The 23,714-nt window shown below is 45.1% G+C and overlaps 1 protein-coding gene across 1 annotated transcript in view; it reads left to right on the forward strand.

Moving 5' to 3' along the window:
• The first annotated feature begins 4,683 nt into the window (after window positions 1–4,683).
• Window positions 4,684–23,714, forward strand: part of CDH23 (cadherin related 23) — a 264,190-nt gene continuing 245,159 nt past the window's right edge. Inside the window, exons 1-4 of the mRNA XM_078597759.1 lie at window positions 4,684–5,081; window positions 7,609–7,683; window positions 8,010–8,146; window positions 8,517–8,588. Of these exons, the coding sequence (XP_078453885.1) occupies window positions 8,071–8,146; window positions 8,517–8,588 (148 nt within the window). The 5' untranslated portion in view covers window positions 4,684–5,081; window positions 7,609–7,683; window positions 8,010–8,070. The remainder of the gene's footprint in view (window positions 5,082–7,608; window positions 7,684–8,009; window positions 8,147–8,516; window positions 8,589–23,714) is intronic.

The following is a 23,714-nucleotide window of genomic DNA, read 5'->3' on the forward strand; positions in this document are numbered from 1 at the left end:
CTCACTGTACTAAATAAATCGGCCTTCTCTGGACACATCTCTTTGGCAACAGAAAGAAGGCATTCTTTAACAAATTCTCCCTCCACGAATGGTCTGCCAGTGCACGCTATTAGCTTGGCAACTTGAAAACTTGCTCGCAGTGATGAAATATTTAGCTGCTTCTACTTCACAAAAGTATTTTTCTGAGTTGTTAATGTATTTTTCAGTTTTAATATTTTATCTTTTCTCACTTCTCCGACCAAACAATCATATTTATCTTCATGTTGAGTTTCATAGTGTCGACGTAAATTGTATTCTTTGAACACAGACACTATATTGTGGCATACCAGACACATAGCTCTTTCCTTGTACTGCATGAAAAAGTAATCATAAGTCCACTGTTCTTTGAATATCCTACACTTCGAGTCAATTTTTCTCTTTCTTGACATCAGTTTCCTAGGGAGTCAAAATTGCTATTAGTAAAATACCAATATATATACAGCGCTACAAAAACAATATACCAGCAATAACTTTGCCCACACAGAGACATACAGACTGCACTGCCCATCAATGCAGTCTGATTGGGGGAACTCCGCTTTTACCCCAGGCTCACACTGGTGCGGGTGCCATTAAAAAGTTAATTACACCTGCAGTTTTGTTCACAGATCGCAGTACATCCCCAGCACACAGGAATATCACTGGGAGTGGAGCCGAGGGGCAAGTGAGGGAGCTGAGGGAGGGAGAGCCAGTCAAGCGCAGCCAGGGGAGGGCTGGCAGCCTTAGGCCTGGGGGGCGAGTCCAGTCAATTGGCCCATTGAACCATTCACCAGCGCAGCCCAATGAGTGCCCACCGCCGCAGCTCAATCAGTGCCCACCGCCGCAGCTCAATCAGTGCTCACCAGCGCAGCCAAATCAGTGCTCGCCACCGCAGCCCAATGAGTGCCCACCACCGCAGCCCAATTAGTGCTCACCAGCGCAGCCCAATTAGTGCTCACAAGCGCAGCCCAATTAGTGACCATGGGCCGGATAAATGTCCTCGGCGGGCCGCATGTGGCCCGCGGGCCGTAGTTTGAGGACCCCTGGCTTAGAGCATGAAGATATGGGTCTTTTGAACAAACTTTTCTATTCAGTCAAACGTATACACATCGAACGAGCTTTCTGATATTGATAATTTCTCATGAGTTAATACAGCTTTCTTGTGAAATGCATCAATCATACCCATTGCTACTTAAAGGATTTGTTAATTAAGCTACCGATGTAGATTACATTGGTGAATTACATAGTTTGCAATAGAAGTTTCATTTATATGCATTAAACATTACATTGCAGCTGATTCGTGAGTGCAAAAAAGTCTGATTTAAAAAATTGAATTACTATTTTAATGGATTTGGTAATATACATTTAAAAGCCCAGAGTCGTAGCCTTACTGAACGCCGTGTAGTGTTAGGATAAGGCCAGACAATATTTTGTTATGACAAGTCCTGTTACCTAGCATATGAAGACAGGAGCGCATGAAGTGCCGGTGCCACCAACGACACGTCCGACTGCCTTTGTCTTCTGACAGACAATGTCGAAGGACCAGACCAGTTTCAAATTCCAACAGGCAATGGTTTGCATGGCCAGGAGTTGAATGCTGGTCGTCAGGTTTATAACGCAATGCACTCAATCACTAAGCCGTGGCTCTTCACTGTAGCACACCACAAACATATGAACAACACACCCATGCATTTTTGAGTGTGCACCTCATCGGATCGAAAAGCAATCCAGAGCACCACAAAGCACCGCAAAGCGGGCACTAATGTCTCGTGCTCTCTGGTCCCCTTCGCAGAATTAAACAATTGTCAAAGGTCTTTGGTCAAGGACGCAAGCGAACACAAAGTACAGATGCGAGCCGTGCAGATAAAGACTGGAGTGTGGAATGGAGAGATATTTTTTATTATTCAGTGGCTTTACGTTGCTCTTAGCGCAGGTGTTTGGTAACGGAGGTAATGCCAGCATCTATTTTGTTGTCTTTCTAACGCTTTTTATTTAATTTAAATTTGATGACAAATGTATGTTTGAGCACGACAACACGGGATTGCCTCGAGGGCAGAGTCGACCTGCAGTTAAATGTTTGAAACACTGCAAAAAGCCATTGATGGGCTGCCAAACACCTAGTTTGGATGCTGGAAAACGGCACTATAATTCAGCAAGTTACCAGTCTACAGACACAACTTTGTATAACTACAGTTTCACTATTTTCCCGAGAGATTTTCTAAAGGCTACGGTTTTCACAATTATTTACAACTGCACAACAAATGGAATGTGTTGGTAAAATAAAGCATATTAAAATGATAAACCAGAAACACGTGTTCCTGTTTGACTTTCCACGTGTTCAGTCACGTAAAAACCCACGCGACCGTGATTGTCTGGCATCACGGATGCGCGCGTTGCTCACTGGGTTTGACCCCATGCGCCGACAAGCGACATCTATATTCCTGGAGTGACAAAGTGGTCAGCTTGTGAGCCTCCCTAAACCGCAGCCTGATTGATATATCGATTGTTAATGGAAGCGTGGGTGTCCGTAATAGACACGGGTACATTCAGTAGTTGGGTCGAGGAGTGGCTTGGGATGAACGATGCACCGCGGCGTGCACTGGGACGCGTACCCCCCACCGGTGCTCAAATGACTTTTTCTTGAACAAACGAAAGAAATGAAGCTCATAAACCAGAGTCAGTAGCTCATGACACACTCAGCCCCCTTCCCCCCATAGGCCACAGAGTGCTTGAAATGCTAAATCGTGGCTTTTTAAAAATAAGTTTTTTTTTTATTGGCAGGTTCGGATAGGCCACGCTAAAATTGCTTGCGAGGTGTTTGGGCTGGCATGAAATTGAGCATAAAATTGTTCATTGCATTATTTTTTCCCTGTTCTCTTTCCGTCCGCGTTTCATGTTGACTGCCCAAAATCTAAAACAACAAACATCGCCGCCGTCGTATGTGTGTAATCGTATTCATGAGGTTCAGTAACTCAAAAGGGACTCTTTTAAAATGTCGCATTTGCATGTTGACGCGACACAATTGGATAAAACATAAATTACAATAATCACGGCACGTGAACAATAGCTATTAAAAGGGCATGTGTAGAAATGCGAGTTTTGTGTATGGATATGCACGCTGCACGCCCTGAAAGGGTTCTGTAAGCACTTAATAGTCCCTGTGTTGTGTTTGTGTTGAACACAAAACTAGAATGCACGAGAGATATGGCTTCTGCGAGGCTGCAACATTTCTTTGGTCTTTGAGAAGCGACCAAACATTACATTTTGCCGCAGTTAATTTAATTCCTTTTAAAAGGCACTGCCCTCCCATTAACTCAAGCGATGCCTAAGGCTTCGTTCTCTTTAGTACATATATCGCGTACCAACCCCATCGTCCCTGCCAGACAGACGCGCTCTATTGCGAACCCTGCCCTGGTTTCCCATCCAACGCTTCAGACCACTGCAACCTGCCAGGCCAAATCATAAGCGTAAGCGAATTAGAATAAAAAAAACCGGAAGGGCAATATGTGCAATCTATTACACGTGATACAATGTAGTCGGAATCCTCAATTGAAAGCTGAAAGATAGCTTAATTAAAGTTGCACATGTCCAATTAATAATTGTGCCGGGGTAATAATCCATGCAAAAAAAATCCGCAATTGGAAATTACTAGGTGCAGAGTGGGATGGCAGTGACGAACGACAGTAATCGTATTTTATTTAATTAGTGATAAAATGCATTGCTATTACACACAAGCTGCACCGCCAACGAATCAACGAGTCGAATGAGCGCGTATAAGTGTACAATGATAGGAGAGAAACATCACTGCTGTCGCAACGATATCAACGGTGACGGAACATGGCTATAATCAACACCGACGTGAGATGCCCTGTGAAACGGTGCCCTAAACATTCCATCAGTCGAACGAGCTGGGATCGCCGCACGCTGGGCCAACGATGCTCCCGGTGGGGAGCCAGTAACACGTGCTGCCGCATTCATAAGCAGAAAAGCGTTGCTTATTTAGCTGCGGCGGTACCCTGGGCAAGCACACACACTCCGAACACTCGCCTCGGTCACAATAAATAGTAAGAATCCACACAACTTTCATTACGATTCCCCGGGGTGATTTCGTAAAAAAAAACTATGTTGATATCCGGCACACCTTCGAAGCAGTTTTTAAAGTTAACGCTTTTTAGATAGATGGATATATGAACGAACAAATAAATACATAACCAGTGTACTCGCTGATTGACAGATGGGAACACTGGGTGTGTCTATTTTCGGTAGGACCCGCTTGGTGGTTGTGCTCGCATGCGAGCCGCGTCCACGTGTGGATGGGCGAGCGAGCGAGAAGGCGATCACTGCCGCTGGCGCTGCTCGCGGTGCTGGTGGTGGTGGGCCTGAAGTGGACAGCGCCCGGGTTCCTGTAATGTAACGCAGAGGAGCGCTGTAAAATATGTATGAGATGGGCAGGCAGAGGGAGGCTGTGGGAGCAGTGTGTGTGAGCTTCGGGCTCCTCCTTCCCTCGAGTCGGTTGGCGTTAAGGAACGGTCCGGTTGCGTTTCAATAATCTTAGCCCCCCCCCCCCCACCACGTCCCTAACCCCCACGTCCAACCCCCCCCACTCCCCCTCTCTCATTTCTGGCGTTACCGCTCCGGCGGCGCGAAGTGACAAGCGGAGAGAAAAATACATAAACAAATACTCAACAGCAGAGATCAGCTGTCAGTTCGTCGTCCCTGCCCAGATCGCCCTCTCTAAACATTTCTGCGCGGCGTGGCTCTGCAAGAAGCGCGCGAACGGCAGAAGCAGCGCAGGCTGCGGTGCTAACGAGCGGTGGCTTTTTTAATTCAAGGTTTTATTTATTTACTCGTTTGCTTTTTGAGCGAGGTGGAGGGTGCTGCTGAAATGTCGAGCGACAAAATCCCCCCCACCCCCCTCCCGCTCCCCGCCTGTATGCGCGCCGTCTCAGTGTAGCAGCCAAGGCGGGCACTCCTTCACAGGGCAACAGCGGGCAGCGTTAGCACCCGTGTTGGTCCAGCTCCAGGGAGAAGCGCAAGCCGCCTCAACTTCACTCATTCATCAAAGGGTAAGTAGGGGGCTCTGATAAGTCACTGTTGCATTACCACCGTTTATTAAGATCGTTATATTGTGACATGCGCAGGCGCGCGATAAAAGCCGGGCTTATAGCGACGGTGTCCTTGTAGCATGTGCAATGCCGAGCGCCCAACTTGTAAGTAGCGCTAATGTTACAGTCATTTGGCGCTGCTGCGGTGGTAGCGGCACACACGTACAAGTAACAAAACAACAACTCAGCACAATACAATCGTCAATCACAACGTGGGCTTAACATTTAAAATATAAATAATAGGTAACGTTTTTGGAACGTTGGTCCTTCTTCATAGGACGTTTTCAAAAGACACTGAATGTGCTATGAAACTTCGCCTTTGATATCGTTTTCACGTTAAGGCCACTGTTATTGACGAACGTGTTGAGTGTTTTTTACGTCGTAATGTGCGCTTTGATACTGCATTTATATTTGTGATTTCGAGTGGTGATTTATGTCACAGATGTAACTTGTACATTTGTACTGGCAATTATATTCACTTATAACGAGCGGGGTCAGACGTGCGTGCAGTGCGGTTTTCGATATACACTGCAATCCATGTAATATATATTTCATTTACTCCAGTGACAACCACGCTAGGACCCGGCACACAATATCGAATTCCATTCTCAAGGGAGCCTTGAAACATCGCGTTGCAGAAATGAGGGTGCAACTATTATTAATGCTTTCAAATTGTATTGTAAATATGATTGTGAATATAAATTGAGATGATGGATACGTCGTCGGTGCTCTTAAGAACGATGCCACGGGATCTCTGACGTGCAGGAGACGGCTCCCATTGGTTCAGCAACACGGGGTGGAAGGATGCATCCAGTCGTTGATTCGTTTACAATGTTGACGCTCAAGAAAGATATACCGAATCGCGTGTGTAAGATCGGTTGTATTAGTTTTATGCAAATTGTATGCTAATGTTATGTATATGCTAATAGAGTAGGGGTGAATAGTTATACCGGTGACGATTAACGTCCTGCAGAAGTTACAGAGCAGGAATAAAATGGTGTGAAACTCGCTCAGTGGGCATCGCCCATAATCATTCATAGGCACAGCAAGACGCCAATCTTCTACACGTTGTAGAGACCGCATTCGTGTGGCGGGCACCGTTTGAGCGGAACCAAATGTAAGATTGGGATCTGGAAGTCCCTGGTGGCGCTCAGCGCAGCCACATTCATGGCAGTGCCGCGTCGGGCCTTAATTAGCAATTAAGTATTATTCCTGGATGTGAAGTCATTAAGCTGGCATGGGCGAGGAAGGCGTGATCTCGGCACGGTTAATGTGCGCACTTTATGTGAGCAGATAAGGCCCAGACACTTATTCACTTCACGTGGGTTTTGTTTATGAGCGTTGTGTTTACCAAATGAAGGCGTTTACCGAAAATGCCAGGTGGCCACTTAATTAGCTGCATAGCAATTACATCATAACGTGAATTACTCTTTGCGTGGGTTTATACATTGCTTATGTGATTATGTGTATATGTACACATTCGTTTTGATTTATAATCAGGTGCATAGACCAGTTTCCAGTATTATTCAGTACAATATTAATCATTTCATGTTTATATAGCGTCATGCTAATTGCACCCCACAATGCAAATCAATGACATTCATAGCAGGGCAGTCTATACATTGTCTCAATGCATCTTGTCACAAGATGCAATAAAATGTGAAGCAGCCTTAGGTTGCTTAGGATGCAGCGGCATTGATTGATTGCTCCCATATTGGCAGATGAGGGCAGCCAGGCAACGGGCCAGTTCTAAGTGTATTCATGAGGGCAGTCACCCACAACAGCCCCCCTCAATCTGACCCTGCACCGCAAGCACGTGGCATCAGAGGAACGGCCAAGCGAGTTGATGATTAACCGCTGTTTTTTTAACTCTAATATAAATGTGTTTGCATCATTTGCCCCCCCACCACAACCCCTCTCTTTTCTCGCTGCCTTTCCTCTCGAACGCTGTCGGTTTGCGGTGCGAGAAAGCCGCGTCTTGTACGCGCGATGTAAATGACGCGATAAATTCAAGTTGACAGATGATCCAGTCTCCATCAATTTTTAAAAAAAAAGAAGGGCCTCCACCTTCGTCTCTGGGTATCCGATTCCCTCGTTGCGGCGCGCGCCCACGAGCGGGTTACCAGGCGCGCTGGTATCGGGTTGCGCATTCATCTGCTGTGAAGGCACCATGGACACGCAGAGCTCACAGCTGCGCGCTACCCCCCCCCCACTGACTGACAGCTTCCACAGAGGCCCCATGCTTTATTGGAACATGCAATGCCTGACCTCAATCACTCAAGCCACGAACAAGGCAAAGGCATATTTTAAATTCACAGCTTAATCAATTTCAACGTTTTATTTGCGCGCATCTCCATGCAATAACAGCGATGCAAGCAGCGTGACCCAACACAATTAAGAGAGAAAATGGGCTACTTAATTTAAGGTTTATAGCTCACCTTGCTCCTAACAGCAGGTAATGTTTGCGTGTGCTGTTGTATTCCTGTAGGGTAAATGGAAGTCAATTATCCATCAACGTTTAATTAACTCTCCGTGGACAAAAGGAGGATACAAAGTTTCGTGGGTACGTTTTTTTGTAAACTATGCTTCCATCGATATCCAGAAATACAAAACGCATCCTTTAATCCACAAGTCTATGTCTCGGGCATATTATAGATTACTCGAGCTACAATCAAGAGATGGAGTTTCCCATTTTGGTTGTTGGTGTAAAGTATCACGCAGTGCCCATTGATGACAAAAAAACCTTCTTTAAATAATTAAAAATCCAATTTTGAATTACGTCTCATGCTCAGCAGTGTTAGTCACATTCGATGATAGAACATTAACACGTAACAAAATAGATGATGTTGCTGATATATAATAATGCCACCTAAAATTACCTTTTTCCAGGGCTTCTGTGCAAGTTTTTTGTGAAGATCCTGAACTACAGGAAAATCTATTTTTATTAAAGATGTTCTCGAGTAGAATCAGGACAGCATTACTCATCTCTGAGCTCTGCGTGGCATTTCTGCCACGTCTGGCTGGAGGTAAGCTTCCCCACAGATCCTGCTTCTGATAGGAGTGACAGCATGTCCTGAACTGGCCACTGTTATTTGTGTTAACGATTATGATATATATGTTGGTGTTTGATATATTTATTTCTTTTTTCAATCCATCGATGAGACAACCTGATGCCAGAGATATAAAACGCATTGAATCGTGCTAAGTCAGCTGTGTCCAAAATCACGATTTATCTGCCCTGCTCACGACCAAGCTTTACAGGGACATGCATGTCTTGTTAACATTTCCTAATCGAAACTCAAGTGCATTTACTTTGGTTAAAACGTGTTTACGTTGATTTGTGTATAATTGCATCGGCATATGACGGAAGTAACATTTTGTGTGTGTTTTTTACAGCAAACAGGCCACCAACGTTTCTGAATAGTTTCTTTGGAGGCTTTATCCCTGTTTCAGAAGACACGTTAGTCGGTGAGTTACACACCACGTGTTACACACCACGTGTTACATACACACTAGGCGTTACACACCACGTGTTACACACCACACTAGGCGTTACACACCAAGTGTTACACCCCACGTGTTACACACCACATTAGCCGTTACACACCAAGTGTTACACCCCACGTGTTACACACCACATTAGGCGTTACACACCACGTGCCTGCCCGTGTCCACGCACAAAAACCATGCACGGAGTCGATCCATCACCGACTGGTGGAAGTCAGCAGCCACAACAGCAGACACTCGTGCAGATATTTCACCACACAGTTGCTTTGTTTTCCTATACAAATTGGTGCATTTTTGAAGTGGATGCACTTTCTGGACCTTCCTGATGAATGGCAACTGAAATGGGAAGGGTGAGCCTTTGCCACCGGTCAAGGAAACACTGCCGGAATGCGGTCATGTGAGATACAGAGTAAAAAGAATAATCACATGATTGGGTAATGAATGTGAAATTAAAAGAAAGGTTAACTAACTAGCGTACATGCATTATAAATGCACGGTTGAGAATGTAACAATTCTATTTTGACTGTTGATTAAAAAAAAACAAGCGTGGGCTTTGGGCAGTGGTGCGTCGTTGTAGCTAGAAGGGATGACGGCCAATGATAGAGTGGGCAGCCAAATGAGGAATCAGGCTCGAAAGGACCGATCACCCCAAACGTGGGAGCGATGGAATCAGATGGCGACCTGCAGGTGTTCGACGGATCGCTATATCGGGGGGTCGTGAGAGATAGGCGACAGCGTGCCGGAGAGCCTTCGTCCCATCGTAGATTGATCGTGGCCGGTAACGTTAATAACACTTGTGAAGGACTGTGTGAGTGGAGATAGTGCTGAGGATACCATAGTAAACGCCAACATGAATGAGCGATTGGCATGGAGTTCACTCGCCTCTGGCTGTGTCCACCTCGGGGTCGACTTCCTGAGTAATGGGAGCAACGACTGTAATTGACCAATGAACATTAATTACAGTATCTCTAATGACAAAGTTAATTTCTGTAAAATACAAGCTGAGTATGAATTAAGCTGAAATGTAATATTTACGCGAATTAATTTCAAGCGTGGATCGTGATTTCCAGGATTGCGTATTATCGGAGAAAAGCTCACGGAAGTTCCTGTGACACGCGGCACCTGTTAATTCTGGCGAGCATTACCCCCCGCAGGCCGTTTCAATCCACACGCACGTCTCTCCCGCACACCGCTGCGATTTTAAATGCTCATATTTGTTTGACTCTACAGATATTGAGATGGGACCAGAAGGGATTGCTGCCTTGACACAAAATTCAATTACGTTGTTTTGGATGCGGTCATTATAACACTTTTATGCTGACGTTTATGTGACGCCTCCATAAAACCCGTATAGAATGCTCTGCAAATAAAATGCACCTAAGTATACGTGTGGAAATTCGCATTTTTTATCACGATATATATATTTTTGGGGGCATAACAAGCGTGTAAAATTATACTATCTCACAAAATCTCCACCGACGAGCAGGCTACATCATATTCTCTACACGAGTCAGCACCATGCATGCAGCATTTGATATCCTCAACATTTGACTGCCGAAGCGAAGATTGTTGATGTGGATTGCCTCCACGTGTGCAGTGCTCTTCGAGATCTGGAGGGACACTGAAGACACTAAAAATATATTTAACGGGACAATAAATAACATTGATGAAGCTAGGAAGTATATAATAGAGGCTTCAAATGAATACGTGATTTTAGGAATGCTATCTCTGCTGTGCAATTGGGAATTAAATCACATTTCACCCGTTGTGCTTTTTCAAACGGGTCTTGCGACATAATTATTTATTTCAGAGAATCCAGGGCACTACCACAGGACTACGTTTAAACATTCAAGATCACTTTAGAAGGTTAAAAGGTAGCAAAGATCGGTCGCATCTGAACGTGTTCAATACGATTACATTGATTATTTCGCAACAGTGCTTCCCCCAAAGGTGCTTCCCCCACCCCACCTCCATGCTGGGCACCCAAACAGCAAAGCAACAAATGCCACCTTCCATTGACAGCTTGCAGAAAAGATCTCTCGTGCACGCCCCATTCTGTGACAGGCAGTACTTGCAGAAAGAAAGAAACAAATTGCTCTAAGTTTTTTTTTGGTGTGTGCCTTCACCCCCCCCCCCCAGCGAGACGACGTAGCACATGCGATTGCAAGTCCTCTGTGTTCAAGGCCATTATGAAACTTGCTGATTACACGGGGGGTAATGGAGGGTAGAGAGTATGGTATGCGCTGTACGTATTTAACCCTTTTCGTGGCGCCAAAGCCAAAGGCTGGGACAACATGGATTGCGAGAGAGCCATTCCATACTGCTGAATTTAGAGCGGGACTCAAGCACTTTGCCGGATGGGAGTTAGTAAAATATAGTGTTCAATGTAGTTGAAAGTAGATGGAGTCTGTAGATCTCTCCCAGTCACTGGTGGCATCAGAATTGTAATTTTCAGCCTAGAATTGTTCCTTTAAATTAACTGTGACCTTTCCGTGTGTTACCCGGTTCATTATCCTGGGATGCATCACTACGGGCGATTCTCTAAATTGCCTTTACTCCCATATCACTTCTTTAGCCAAGCCGTCGGTAACGATTAATGTGACGTAACCCGCTTAACGCACGCGGACGCTAAAGTAAAGCTTTGGCAAGCACTGCCTTCACAAACTACGCTCAATAGCCACCGCAATGTCAATGCAAAACCAGGATACACAGGGAAAAACAGACAATATGCCTCTTTCTCATGTTTTTCTCCACATATCAAATGTCAGTGTGTATTTTTTTAACACTCCCCAGTGGCCAAATGGCATTTGGGAGTGCATGTCTACATATATATTTTTATCACCATGAGTTTAATACAAGTATTTTTTGCAAACGGGTATCGACATTCATCATTGTTTCACGAGCAGAGCCTGGCTTGTTTATATACCAGCACTAGTAACGGGATACCAACGGGTCGCCGTGTCCGGCGTAGACGAACGGATCTGGAGGATAAACCTTAAATTTCGATTTAAAGCTTTCGTGACTGCAGGGATTCATCTTCTTGGTTCTTTCGGTAAAGTCACGTAGAAGGGAAGTAGTAAAATAATAAAAATGAAAGATAATAAAAGAATTCTCACGACGTTTCGGCCACAACGCAAGCAGCCGTCTTCAGGTGGAGAACAGGTCTGTCAAGTAGACAGAGTCTGAATGGCACGCTCCAGGCTTGGAGCGACTATTTATGCTGGGATGGAGGGGCGAAGAGCGTCTTGACAAAATAATTTGCATATCAAGAGGAATTTAGCATATTTATGGGAAATGCAGATATGCGATTAGTACTACTTGTAAAATGCGTAGGTTTGGCGAGGGGTTTAAAGTCATTATGCCCATGCATTATGCAGGATTAGCAGTATCAAAGGGAGGGAGTAAGGTTAGAATTAATAAAGGGAAGGAATGTTAATAATATGGCGTCGCAGCAACTAATATGCTTATTGACTATACCTTGTCATATTACACTAGTTTATTCTACCCACTCAACTGCATAGCACACTGCAATATATTCACTATAAAATTACGATACTATATATTACCTTATACATTGTATTAAACATTACACTTTAATACTATTTATTATTATTATAAAATATGCTATGCACTATACCATAAACCGTCGCGTGAAAGGTACTAAGAGGAAGCAACGAAATATGTCAATGGGAGAATGGTGGTGGGAAGCTTGCAGCGGAGCAAATAATCCATTCCCTGCGGAGTGCATATCAAGAGGAATTTAGCATATTTATGGGAAATGCAGATATGCGATTAGTACTACTTGTGAGATACGTAGGAGGATTGGCGAGGGGTTTAAAGTCATTATGCCCTTGCCTTATGCAGGATTAGCAGTATCAAAAGGGAGGGAGTAAGGTTAGAATTAATAAAGGGAAAGAATGTCAATAATATGGTGCCGCAGCAACTAATATGTTTTTAGACTATACATTGTAATATTACACTATGTATTATTCTGCCCACCCAACTGTATACCACACTGCTGTATATTCACTATACAATTACGATACTATATATTACCTTATACATTGTATTAAACATTACACTTTTATATTATTTATTATTATACAATATGCTATACACTATACCATTGACCGTCGCGTGAAAGGTACTAAGAGGAAGCAACGAAATATGTCAGTGGGAGAGTGGTGGTACGAAGCTTGCAGCAGAGCAAAGAATCCATTCCCTGCGGAGAATACAGGATATATAGTCAATGTCAGTGAGTGGAACGCGGTCTGAAAGTCACCGTAAACGTGGACACAATCAGTTAAGATCCAAAATGGTTTATTACGTCCTTCCAATGATTGCTAAGCCGGAATCCATCTTCTCGGTTGAAATTGTCTCTGTGTTTGTATATGTGGATCGCCTCATGAACGAATCTCTCATGGTAGCCAGATGGCTTGCAGAGAACCTCTGTCTTGGAGAAGTCAATATCATGTGAACCCACTGAATTGTAACAGTGATCTGCCACGGCTGAGGTGTTTGTCCTACCGTGTTTCAAGTCTGCTTTATGTTCACGGATGCGGTCCGAGACATGTCGTTTGGTTTCTCCAATGTAACTGCTACCACAGAGGCAACTTAGTTTGTAGACGCCAGGGTACTGAATGTCTGGAACCACATATTTTACAGACGGGACCAGATCACGGATTTTATGTACTGTGTTGAATCGGACCTGGATCTTGTGTTTAATCAGGATTTTGGAGATCTTTTTTGTGACCCCAGCAATGTAGGGTAAGGTGATGATCTTGAGAGGCTCCTCAACAGGATCCTTCTTGATGGTTGCAGTGATGACTTTGCGGATTGTGTAGTCGGAGTAACCATTTGCCTTAAGAGCTTGGCGTACGTGTTTGAGTTCACTGGCAATGTGTTCCTGGTCGAAAATGCATTGGGCTCTATGGTATAGAGTCTTGATGAGGGAATTATTCTGGGATGGATGGTGGTGGGAATCCGGTTTTAGGTAAGCATCCGTATGGGTGGCTTTCCTGTAGACAGAGTGGCTCATTGAACCATCAGGTCTCCTTTTAATTAGGACATCCAAAAAGGGTAGCTTGCATCTTTTTCGACTTCCATGGTCAATCTGATGGCTGGGTGTATGGAATTGATGTGGTCGAGAAATTGGTCTAGAGCAGGCCGGCCATGTGGCCAGATGACAAAAGTGTCATCTACGTACCTCTTCCATAAGGTCGGGCGTAGAGTGGCAGTCTGGATGGCGTCAGTCTCAAATTTCTCCATGAAGACGTTGGCTACAACCGGAGATAGGGGGGAGCCCATTGGGGTGCCCTCAGTTTGCTTGTAGAAAGTTCCATTCCAGGTGAAATATTTATTGGTTAAGCAGTGTCTCACCAGGGAGGGTACCCCAGCATTCAGTCCTTGATGAACCAAGTCTTCAATGATTGCGATGGTGTCAGGTACAGGAACTTTGGTAAATAAGGAAACCACATCAAAACTGACAAGCAGGTCGTCTGGGGACAGGGAAATCCCCTTGATTGTCGATACCAGGGCAGTAGAGTTTAGTACCGCAGAGGTGGTTTTTCCAGTGAAAGGCTCCGCTGCAAGATTCCTACCACCATTCTCCCATTGACATATTTTGTTGCTTCCTCTTAGTACCTTTCACGCGACGGTTTATGGTATAGTGTATAGCATATTATATAATAATGAATAGTATTAAAGTGTAATGTTTAATACACTGTATAAGGTAATATATAGTATCGTAATTTTATAGTGAATATATAGCAGTGTGCTATACAGTTGAGTGGGTAGAATAAAACAGTGTAATATGACAAGGTATAGTCAATAAGCATATTAGTTGCTGCGGCGCCATATTATTAACATTCCTTCCCTTTATTAATTCTAACCTTACTCCCTCCCTTTGATACTGCTAATCCTGCATAATGCATGGGCATAATGACTTTAAACCCCTCGCCAAATCTCCTACGCATTTCACAAGTAGTACTAATCGCATATCTGCATTTCCCATAAATATGCTAAATTCCTCTTGATATGCAAATTATTTTGTCAAGACGCTCTTCGCCCCTCCATCCCAGCATAAATAGTCGCTCCAAGCCTGAAGCGTGCCATTCAGACTCTGTCTACTTGACAGACCTGTTCTCCACCTGAAGACGGCTGCTTGCGTTGTGGCCGAAACGTCGTGAGAATTATTTTATTATGTTTTATTTTTATTATTTTATTACTTCCCTTCTACGTGACTTTACCGAAAGAACCAAGAAGAGGATAAACCTTGTTGTGATCCAACGCAGGAAAGAGAAGCGGAAAGGTTAAAGGAGAAAAGTAAAAAAGAGAAAAGGAAAGCAAAGAGAGAGAGAGAGCTGGGTGGAGAGTGTATGACGGTGTAAATGAGCAAGCCACCGTTGGGCGATCAGCAGAGTCCCACGCCTTGCTGTAGACCAGTGGCTTCTGTGGGCCCTGCCAGGCTGTGCATCGCGGTCTGCAGAACTGTTTGCGGGCGACTATTTTCCTCGCAAAGGATCGGATGCTATGCTACACGGGCTGTCCGCTAAGCGTTGCTCAGGGTTGGCTGCGGGCTCGGGGTTCAAAAAAGGTTGGTAACCACCGCCATCGATACTCACCGAAGTAATCCTGATGTTTAAGCCAAGTGGAGCTTACACAGACTCCAAGTGAATTAATTAATCCTCTTTTTGTGAATGCTGTCAGGAGAGGTGTCAACTGACTCATTTTTGCACGCGCCCAAATTGCCTTTTAATATGCCACATTCTGCTCTACTACCGTGCAATAATGCCGACGTTCTATTCCTGTTTGTCACGAGAGAACTGCTTATTGTGTGTTATTTCGTTGTCCTTTCCATACGTATGGTGTGAAAGAAGTTCAACATACATACAAACCGTGTACCACCACCCCACACACACGTCCTCGAGCTCCCTTTCTCTTTAAACAAATGCCCCTTTTTTCTTACAATCACCTTCATTGATTTGCACGATTCACCAGAGTGGAGCACTAGTATCAAGGCTTGTTGTTAATTGTGGTAAGATAACAGCGAACTGGACCGAGAACGTTAAAGCAAGAAGCGATAATGGGATGCACAACTGCATCTGATGAAAGGATAATACGTATTCCCAATGCAGTCTTAGAGTGTGAGGCTATAATAGAATATGTGCAATGTGGAATTTGTATAATGGGTTCAGCATCATTAATAATGCATGTTTGAATGTTTATGGGCAACAAGCATTATCATTTCAATAGTTATACAATGTAGACATATAATATCTGGATTACTCACAAGTTTACACATGCCACTGTGAGACATAATGTCCCAAATCCACTCGCTAAAATAACCGAAAATCCTTAATTTCCTTACATATGTAGTAAGTTCACCTGAGTCGCAGGCGTACAATTGGAGGCAACACATGTATTTAACACCAACACACAGGGTAACTGCCCCTTAACAGAATAACAACCTATGGTGGTGACTGCTACTACAGACCAGGACCACAGCTCGGGTCCAGGTCTCTGTGTTGGAGACTCGGTAGAACGTAGGACGTAGATGAAGGTTTCTTCAGGATAAACAACAACGCCGATCCCTCTGGGGGACCCGGCTTTTATTCTCTGTGGCGTGGCTGGCTCCGCCCTTGGCCACGACCACCTTCCAGAATCCTCGAGCAGGATCTAGACCCCAACCACGTGACCACCCCTAGCCCCCACTTGGGGCCCCTTTGTAGACTTAACAGGTCCTCTCAGGTCAACCAGAGTGCCATGGCCTTTAGTAACCCCATTCCTACGGCCAGCACTCCCACACCCTTTCCTGTAGGGCTGTCACTGCACGCCAAGCATGATGGCATCCAGTGCTATCAATCAGTGCTGACCGAGCCCCTCTAGGGCAGGTACTACACCCACACGATAGTGGTAGCCGTGATGTCAATACACCACACGCCGTGCCTCTCTATGGCCGGCACTACACAGTGTCCTGTGCGTACAGTGAGGGAAAAAAGTATTTGATCCCCTGCTGATTTTGTACGTTTGCCCACTGACAAAGAAATGTTCAGTCTCTAATTTTAATGGTAGGTTTATTTGAACAGTGAGAGACAGAATAACAACAACAAAATCCAGAAAAACGCATATCAAAAATTTTATAAATTGATTTGTATTTTAATGAGGGAAATAAGTATTTGACCCCCTCTCAATCAGAAAGATTTTTGGCTCCCAGGTGTCTTTTATACAGGTAACTAGTTGAGATTAGGAGCACACTCTTAAAGGGAGTGCTCCTAATCTCAGCTTGTTACCTGTATAACAGCAGCAATCAATAAATCAGATTCCAACTCTCCACCATGGCCAAGACCAGAGCTCTCCAAGGATGGCAGGGACAAGATCGTAGACCTACACAAGGCTGGAATGGGCTATAAGATCATCGCCAAGCAGCTTGGTGAGAAGGTGACAACAGTTGGTGCGATTATTCGCAAATGGAAGAAGCACAAAAGAACTGTCAATCTCCCTCGGCCTGGGGCTCAATGCAAGATCTCACCTCGTGGAGTTGCAATGATCATGAGAACGGTGAGGAATCAGCCCAGAACTACACGAGATGATCTTGTTAATGATCTCAAGGCAGCTGGGACCATAGTCACCAAGAAAACAGTTGGTAACACACTACGCCGTGAAGGACTGAAATCCTGCAGCGCCCACAAGGTCCCCCTGCTCAAGAAAGCACATATACATGCCCGTCTGAAGTTTGCCAATGAACATCTGAATTATTCAGAGGACAACTGGGTGAACGTGTTGTGGTCAGATGAGACCAAAATGGAGCTCTTTGGGATCAACTCAACTCGCCGTGTTTGGAGGAGGAGGAATGCTGCCTATGACCCCAAGAACACCACCCCCACCGTCAAACATGGAGGTGGAAACATTATGCTTTGGGGGTGTTTTATTGCTAAGCAGATAGGACAACTTTAACGCATCAAAGGGACGATGGACGGGGCCATGTACCGTCAAATCTTGGGTGAGAACCTCCTTCCCTCAGCCAGGGCATTGAAAATGGGTCGTTGATGGGTATTCCAGCATGACAATGACCCAAAACACACGGCCAAGGCAACAAATGAGTGGCTCAAGAAGAAGCACATTAAGGTCCTGGAGTGGCCTAGCCAGTCTCCAGACCTTAATCCCATAGAAAATCTGTGGAGGGAGCTGAAGGTTCGAGTTGCCAAACGTCAGCCTCGAAACCTTAATGACTTGGAGAAGATCTGCAAAGAGGAGTGGGACAAAATCCCTCCTGAGATGTGTGCAAACCTGGTGGCCAACTACAAGAAACGTCTGACCTCTGTGATTGCCAACAAGAGTTTTGCCACCAAGTTCTAAGTCATGTTTTTCAGAGGGGTCAAATACTTATTTCCCTCATTAAAATGCAAATCAATTTATAACATTCTTGACATGCGTTGTTCTGGATTTTGTTGTTGTTATTCTGTCTCTCACTGTTCAAATAAACCTACCATTAAAATTATTGACTGATCATTTCTTTGTCAGTGGGCAAACGTACAAAATCAGCAGGGGATCAAATACTTTTTTCCCTCACTGTATATGTCTTGAAAATATTTCAATTGACTGAAATATCAACTCCAACTCATTTTCTATAATTGTATATATAGTTAGGTATGCGGTAATGCAGCAATTAATTTAATTACATATATTCTTATGCGTATGTTAAATTTGGTGAATCTTGTGTAAGAGCCAATAATTTGGTTTGGTATGCATTAAAAAAAATTGTTAGGTGAATGCTGCGCCTGCTAGTCCTTCCACATTTGCCACAACCAAAGAAAAAAATAGCCAATCAATTCTGGGACTGAATCATGACCTCCGCTGACGACAATTCATTGCACCGTGAGTTGCATGCCCGGTATTCGTGTCTGCAAGCATTGTTAATACATTAGGAATAACTAAAGTTTTCTGGAAGTCTGCTACAAACTAATCATGCCTCACACATAGTGGAAGAGGTTAATAGATGATAATGAATGTTGTGGCTAATACCATGTAATTATGGACGTTGCAATCGAGTTAATTCTCTGGAGATCAACGATATGCCGTCCGTATTTTCCACAATCAAGTGAAACTTCCCCGTTTGCTTCTTTGCCTCGTAAATGTTTATTTTTTGCCCGAGGGCAGGAGACACTGTAGTGAAAATGGGACACGTTTAGCTTACAAACGCTTCTTCAAACTGCTCCTTCGCATCTATGCTCGATGCGACACCATCGCTAAAACTACTTGTATTTTACCAGCTAAGGCCCACTGCACTATGTAGTTTCACAAGTGACTTGGCTATCACAAACGATAGCTCAACGAAGTGTCTTATCATTTTGTGGGAATTTAAAGCAGCCAAATACTCCAAATGGATGTTTCTAAATGTAGAGGAAAAAACTGGAGGACCTGGAGAAAAATCCATGCGACCACGAGGAGAACATGCAAAATCCAAATATACAGGAATCAGGGTCGGGATCGAACCAACGACTTCCTGTATACCAGGCGAGGGAGTTAACATCTCGCCACCGTGATGCTGCATGGCTCTCCTCTTTCACGGTTTGACTTTTAAGAAATGTTACATAATGTTTAAACCGTTTAACGTAACGTCTCTCTGTCATGATTTGTCATATTTTTTGTAAAATATGTCCACTGCATGATAGAAAAACATTTTCTGGAAAATGAGCAAAGGAGTGAAAATGTGACATTTACACGCTGCATGAAGCGTACGCTTGGATATAATGACGATAACTTGATTCAATATCCTATTTCATGTGCTGTGAAGAAGGGCCATTTATTTTATTAAGGCAACAGTTTTTTTTGGACATGAGGCACTCTTAAAAATGACTCATCATGGTCTCTTGAGCTCCCACCTGGTAAAACAAAATTAACTTAAAAGCAACTTTAAAACTGTGACGTTTAATGAAATACCCTCTTAGCTTCAATATTATAACTGATTTTCCTTTGATAGGTGTTAAAGTATAAACATGTGGACAGTTTAAGAATAAAAAAACCAAACAGCTTCATGTTATATGCACCACAGCATGACGGCATTCTAGACGCAGCAGAGCACTTAGTGCACCCAGGTCAACTACCGAATACCGACCAGAAACCAATATGGTAAAATAAAGTGACAGACGAGAGCCGGGAGGATTGAACTTGATCATGAAAACCAACATGCCAACAATACGACTGCTACATTTTCAACCAGCGTATATCGCCTGGTGTTACATACGGCCAGAATCGTGGACACCGACGACAAAATAAACACGGACGCTTAAAAGTGCACAAAGAAGCGTGGAGAGATGCATGCTTAGAATTGCACAGAGAAAGAGGAACCCATGGACGAGAGAACATGTTAGAAACATATTTCTATGGGACCCTTTTTCCAGTATTAACATGATTTAAAAAAATAATGCTATACCCTCTCTGGCATAATACAGGTATTAAGATATATATTTGGTGTTTTCCAATCTTAAAGCCTATATCATGTCAGGGTAAAGCCTTTTTATTTAAAATTTCATCAGACATCATATTGACAGTTAGGAACATGAAGTGAGCTTGGGCAGGACGCTTTACTATCAGGGATGGTCAAGAATACACATTTATAATAGCCCAGATCTGTCCTTCTGTGACTGTGATTAACACCCCCGGATTGGTTGAAGTGTGTCACGTGACCGCGAGCTGGCCACTTCCTGTTGTGGTGCACCCCACACCTCGCAGGCCCGAGAAGCAGCAACGTGATGGCCACAGCGACGGAGACGCAGCCACGGAAAGCTGACGGTCGATCCACTCACACACAGCTCACTCACTCTCACTCACACAATCGCATGCAGCTCAGAGGAGACGGGTGAATCAGAGTGAGGCAGAGCCGTGCTCCGTCCACTGCTGCCCTGAGGGACCCCCGTGCTCTCCAATGCTGCCCTCAGGGAGAGCCGTGCTGTCTCCACTGCTGCCCTGAGGCAGAGCCGTGCTCGCTCCGTTGCTGCCCTGAGGGAGAGTCGTGCTCTGTCCACTGCTGCCCTGAGGGAGAGCCGTGCTCTGTCCATTACATTAGTACTCGAGTTTTTTTGGTGCTTAAATCCACTGCTGGATGAAGGCCCACCGCACGCTGTGCGAGTGGATCATAAGGATTTACTTCACCAGTCTGTTGGGGGACGTTGCAGGCTGTGGTTGTTGGGGGGTGCTGCAGGCTGTGGTTGTTGGGGGGTGTCGCAGGCTGTGGTTGTTGGGGGGTGCTGCAGGCTGTGGTTGTTGGGGGTGCTGCAGGCTGTGGTTGTTGGGGGGTGCCGCAGGCTATGGTTGTTGGGGGGTGCTGCAGACTGTGGTTGTTGGGGGGTGCTGCAGGCTGTGGTTGTTGGGGGGTGCTGCAGGCTGTGGTTGTTGGGGGGTGCTGCAGACTGTGGTTGTTGGGGGATGCTGCAGGCTGTGGTTGTTGGGGGGTGCTGCAGGCTGTGGTTGTTGGGGGGTGCTGTAGGCTGTGGTTGTTGGGGGGTGCTGCAGGCTGTGGTTGTTGGGGGGTGCTGCAGGCTGTGGTTGTTGGGGGGTGCTGCAGACTGTGGTTGTTGGGGGGTGCTGCAGGCTGTGGTTGTTGGGGGGTGCTGCAGGCTGTGGTTGTTGGGGGGTGCTGCAGGCTGTGGTTGTTGGGGGGTGCTGCAGGCTGTGGCTGTTGGGGGGTGCTGCAGGCTGTGGTTGCTGGGGGGTGCTGCAGGCTGTGGTTGTTGGGGGGTGCTGCAGGCTGTGGTTGTTGGGGGGTGCTGCAGGCTGTGGTTGTTCGGGGACGCTGCAGGCTGTGGTTGTTGGGGGGCGCCATAGGTGCCCCCCAACAACCTAGTAGCAATAGAGTAGCCACCAAAGGGGAGGGAAATATACCCGATGCAACATCCATGTCAAACGTTAAACGCCGAGATCAGATCGTACGCAGGTGCTAGATGGATGGGAGTGATCGTGGCTTAAAGATCATGGCATTCTAGAACAGGGTGATGCTAATTCATGCCACACGGCCCATGGCCACGTGAGGGCTATCACTCTGAGGTTGATGCTATGTATCTGTCACCGTCTGCATCTTAGCCGCCCTGATCGGGCACTCGGGGAGGAACTGTGTGTTCCCAATTTTATCTTCACTCAGTCGCAGTCACTTCAGTCACTGCAACTGCCTCTTCATTCTCGGTTGTTGTATTTTTGTCGCGACGATTTTTTTGATGACGCAAAAAGGGTATTGTGGTAACCGAGTCTGGCTTGCTAAAGGCTAAGTGAGAGCCCCCGGTGAGGAGGAGGACGAGGTCTCCCACGCCTATTCAAGAGCAATGCACAACAGGACAGCTTGGGCAGCCCAGGGTGGGGGCTGCGCCTGGGATGTCGGCGTTGTTGCCCAGCTCCGCACGGTGTGAGTGTCTGGATCTGTGATTGGGATCGAGGCAGCAGGAGACCCCAGGGAGCACCCGACCGCTGGCTTCACGGTGGAGACTTATTGCGGTAAACTGTGCACGGTCACTCAACAGAAGTGGATGTGGCGAGTCCCGCGCCAGTCGGGACTCCGAAGCACATTAGTCCTTCACTCAAATTACCATCAATTCATTAACATAATTTCTGTGAGCAATTAAGTAAATTAATCCAAGTAATTTAGTCTTCAGGATTCCGTGCATTTTTTTGTCTTTGTTGACGATCTATTCTTGTTACAAGTCATTTTCAGGGCAACGTAATATAATGGTGTCACCACCGTGATATACGGCCAAGCAAATGTGTATAGACACCGTGCACGACAGGGCAACTCAGCAAATCAGCCTCAAGCCCTACTCTCAGCGTGGCGCTGGCAGCAGTGAAAGTGCAGAATGCATCTTCTTCATCATCATCGTTATGTCCTAAATTTATATAACCAGGTGAGAGTCCGTTGAGACTAGAAGGCTCTTTTTCATAATCACCATCAGCCATTGTCAATCCACGACTGGATAAAGGCCTCCCAAAGCCACCGCCACCTCCCACAATTCATAATATTGTTGCCCTTTAATTTCCCAGGAAAGCCAACAACTCTTTTTAGAAGTATCCTACATTGGTATGTTTGGAAATTTCTATTAGCTGACCAGTTCTGAGTAACTCGGCTACCACCAATATTGTCATTGCAACTCACGAGTTGTCGTGGAGAATTCATGGCTCATGTGATGTGATCAATGTAACAGTTTCCTTCAGCAAAAGCCTCGACTTGGGATTTTGTGGGGGCAAAGAAGTGTGAGGGCAAGGAGGAGTTTAACTATGAAATTTCACAGAATGTATACCGTTGTCTACTATTGGAATGTGTATGATGCCAAGATATTGATAAATGTGTGGTGTGATTTGTTTGTACCATTTAAATGTATTTGTATGACCTTGTATATCTTGACATACTACTTATACTTATAGAATGTGCGTGCAATAATAAATAATTCCCTTTAGCCAGGAAAGTCTCACTGAGTCCAAAACATATTTTTGTATGTAGGTCCTGCATTAGATTATTTGGCCTGTCTCATTGATGAGCGTTTGACACGTAGTGTCGAAATCGTAGCGCCCGGAGTAACCCCGCACATACTAGGGCTTCACACTCAAAGTCGCGCACACTTCGATTATTCAATTTATTTACGTGCTGTCATCTCCTGGTCACCTCACTTCTTCCCAAGGCTACAATAGCTGGTACTCCCAGATACAGTTTCCCATGCGAGTCATACACCAGGCTCAGGCCCGCTTAGCATCAAACACATCCCGGAAGCATTTGGTGATTTAAAAGGAAGAGGCTGTCAACAGCAAATGTGTTGTAGTTACGTATTCGCCGCTATCGTCATCTTGAGCAGAAGATATTCCCATTAACTCCTGACTCAAGCAGCCCCACGTGATGTCACCGACTGTGGCTCTGTGCAGTCTACTCCGTGTGCTACGATTCCATGATTCGCTGTAATCACTCCGCATCTCCTTTGGTCGTCCCGTTGTATTTTTCTATCAAACATCGATGTAAAATACGTGAGGAAATAAAATGTTTTGGCTTGTTACCTTTTGGCTAAACAAAGGTAAAAATAATCGAATACAGATGTGTCATATATTATATCACGA

Source organism: Lampetra planeri, chromosome 9 (genome assembly GCF_965212315.1).
Source record: "Lampetra planeri chromosome 9, kcLamPlan1.2.h2, whole genome shotgun sequence".
Classification (NCBI taxonomy): domain Eukaryota; kingdom Metazoa; phylum Chordata; class Hyperoartia; order Petromyzontiformes; family Petromyzontidae; genus Lampetra; species Lampetra planeri.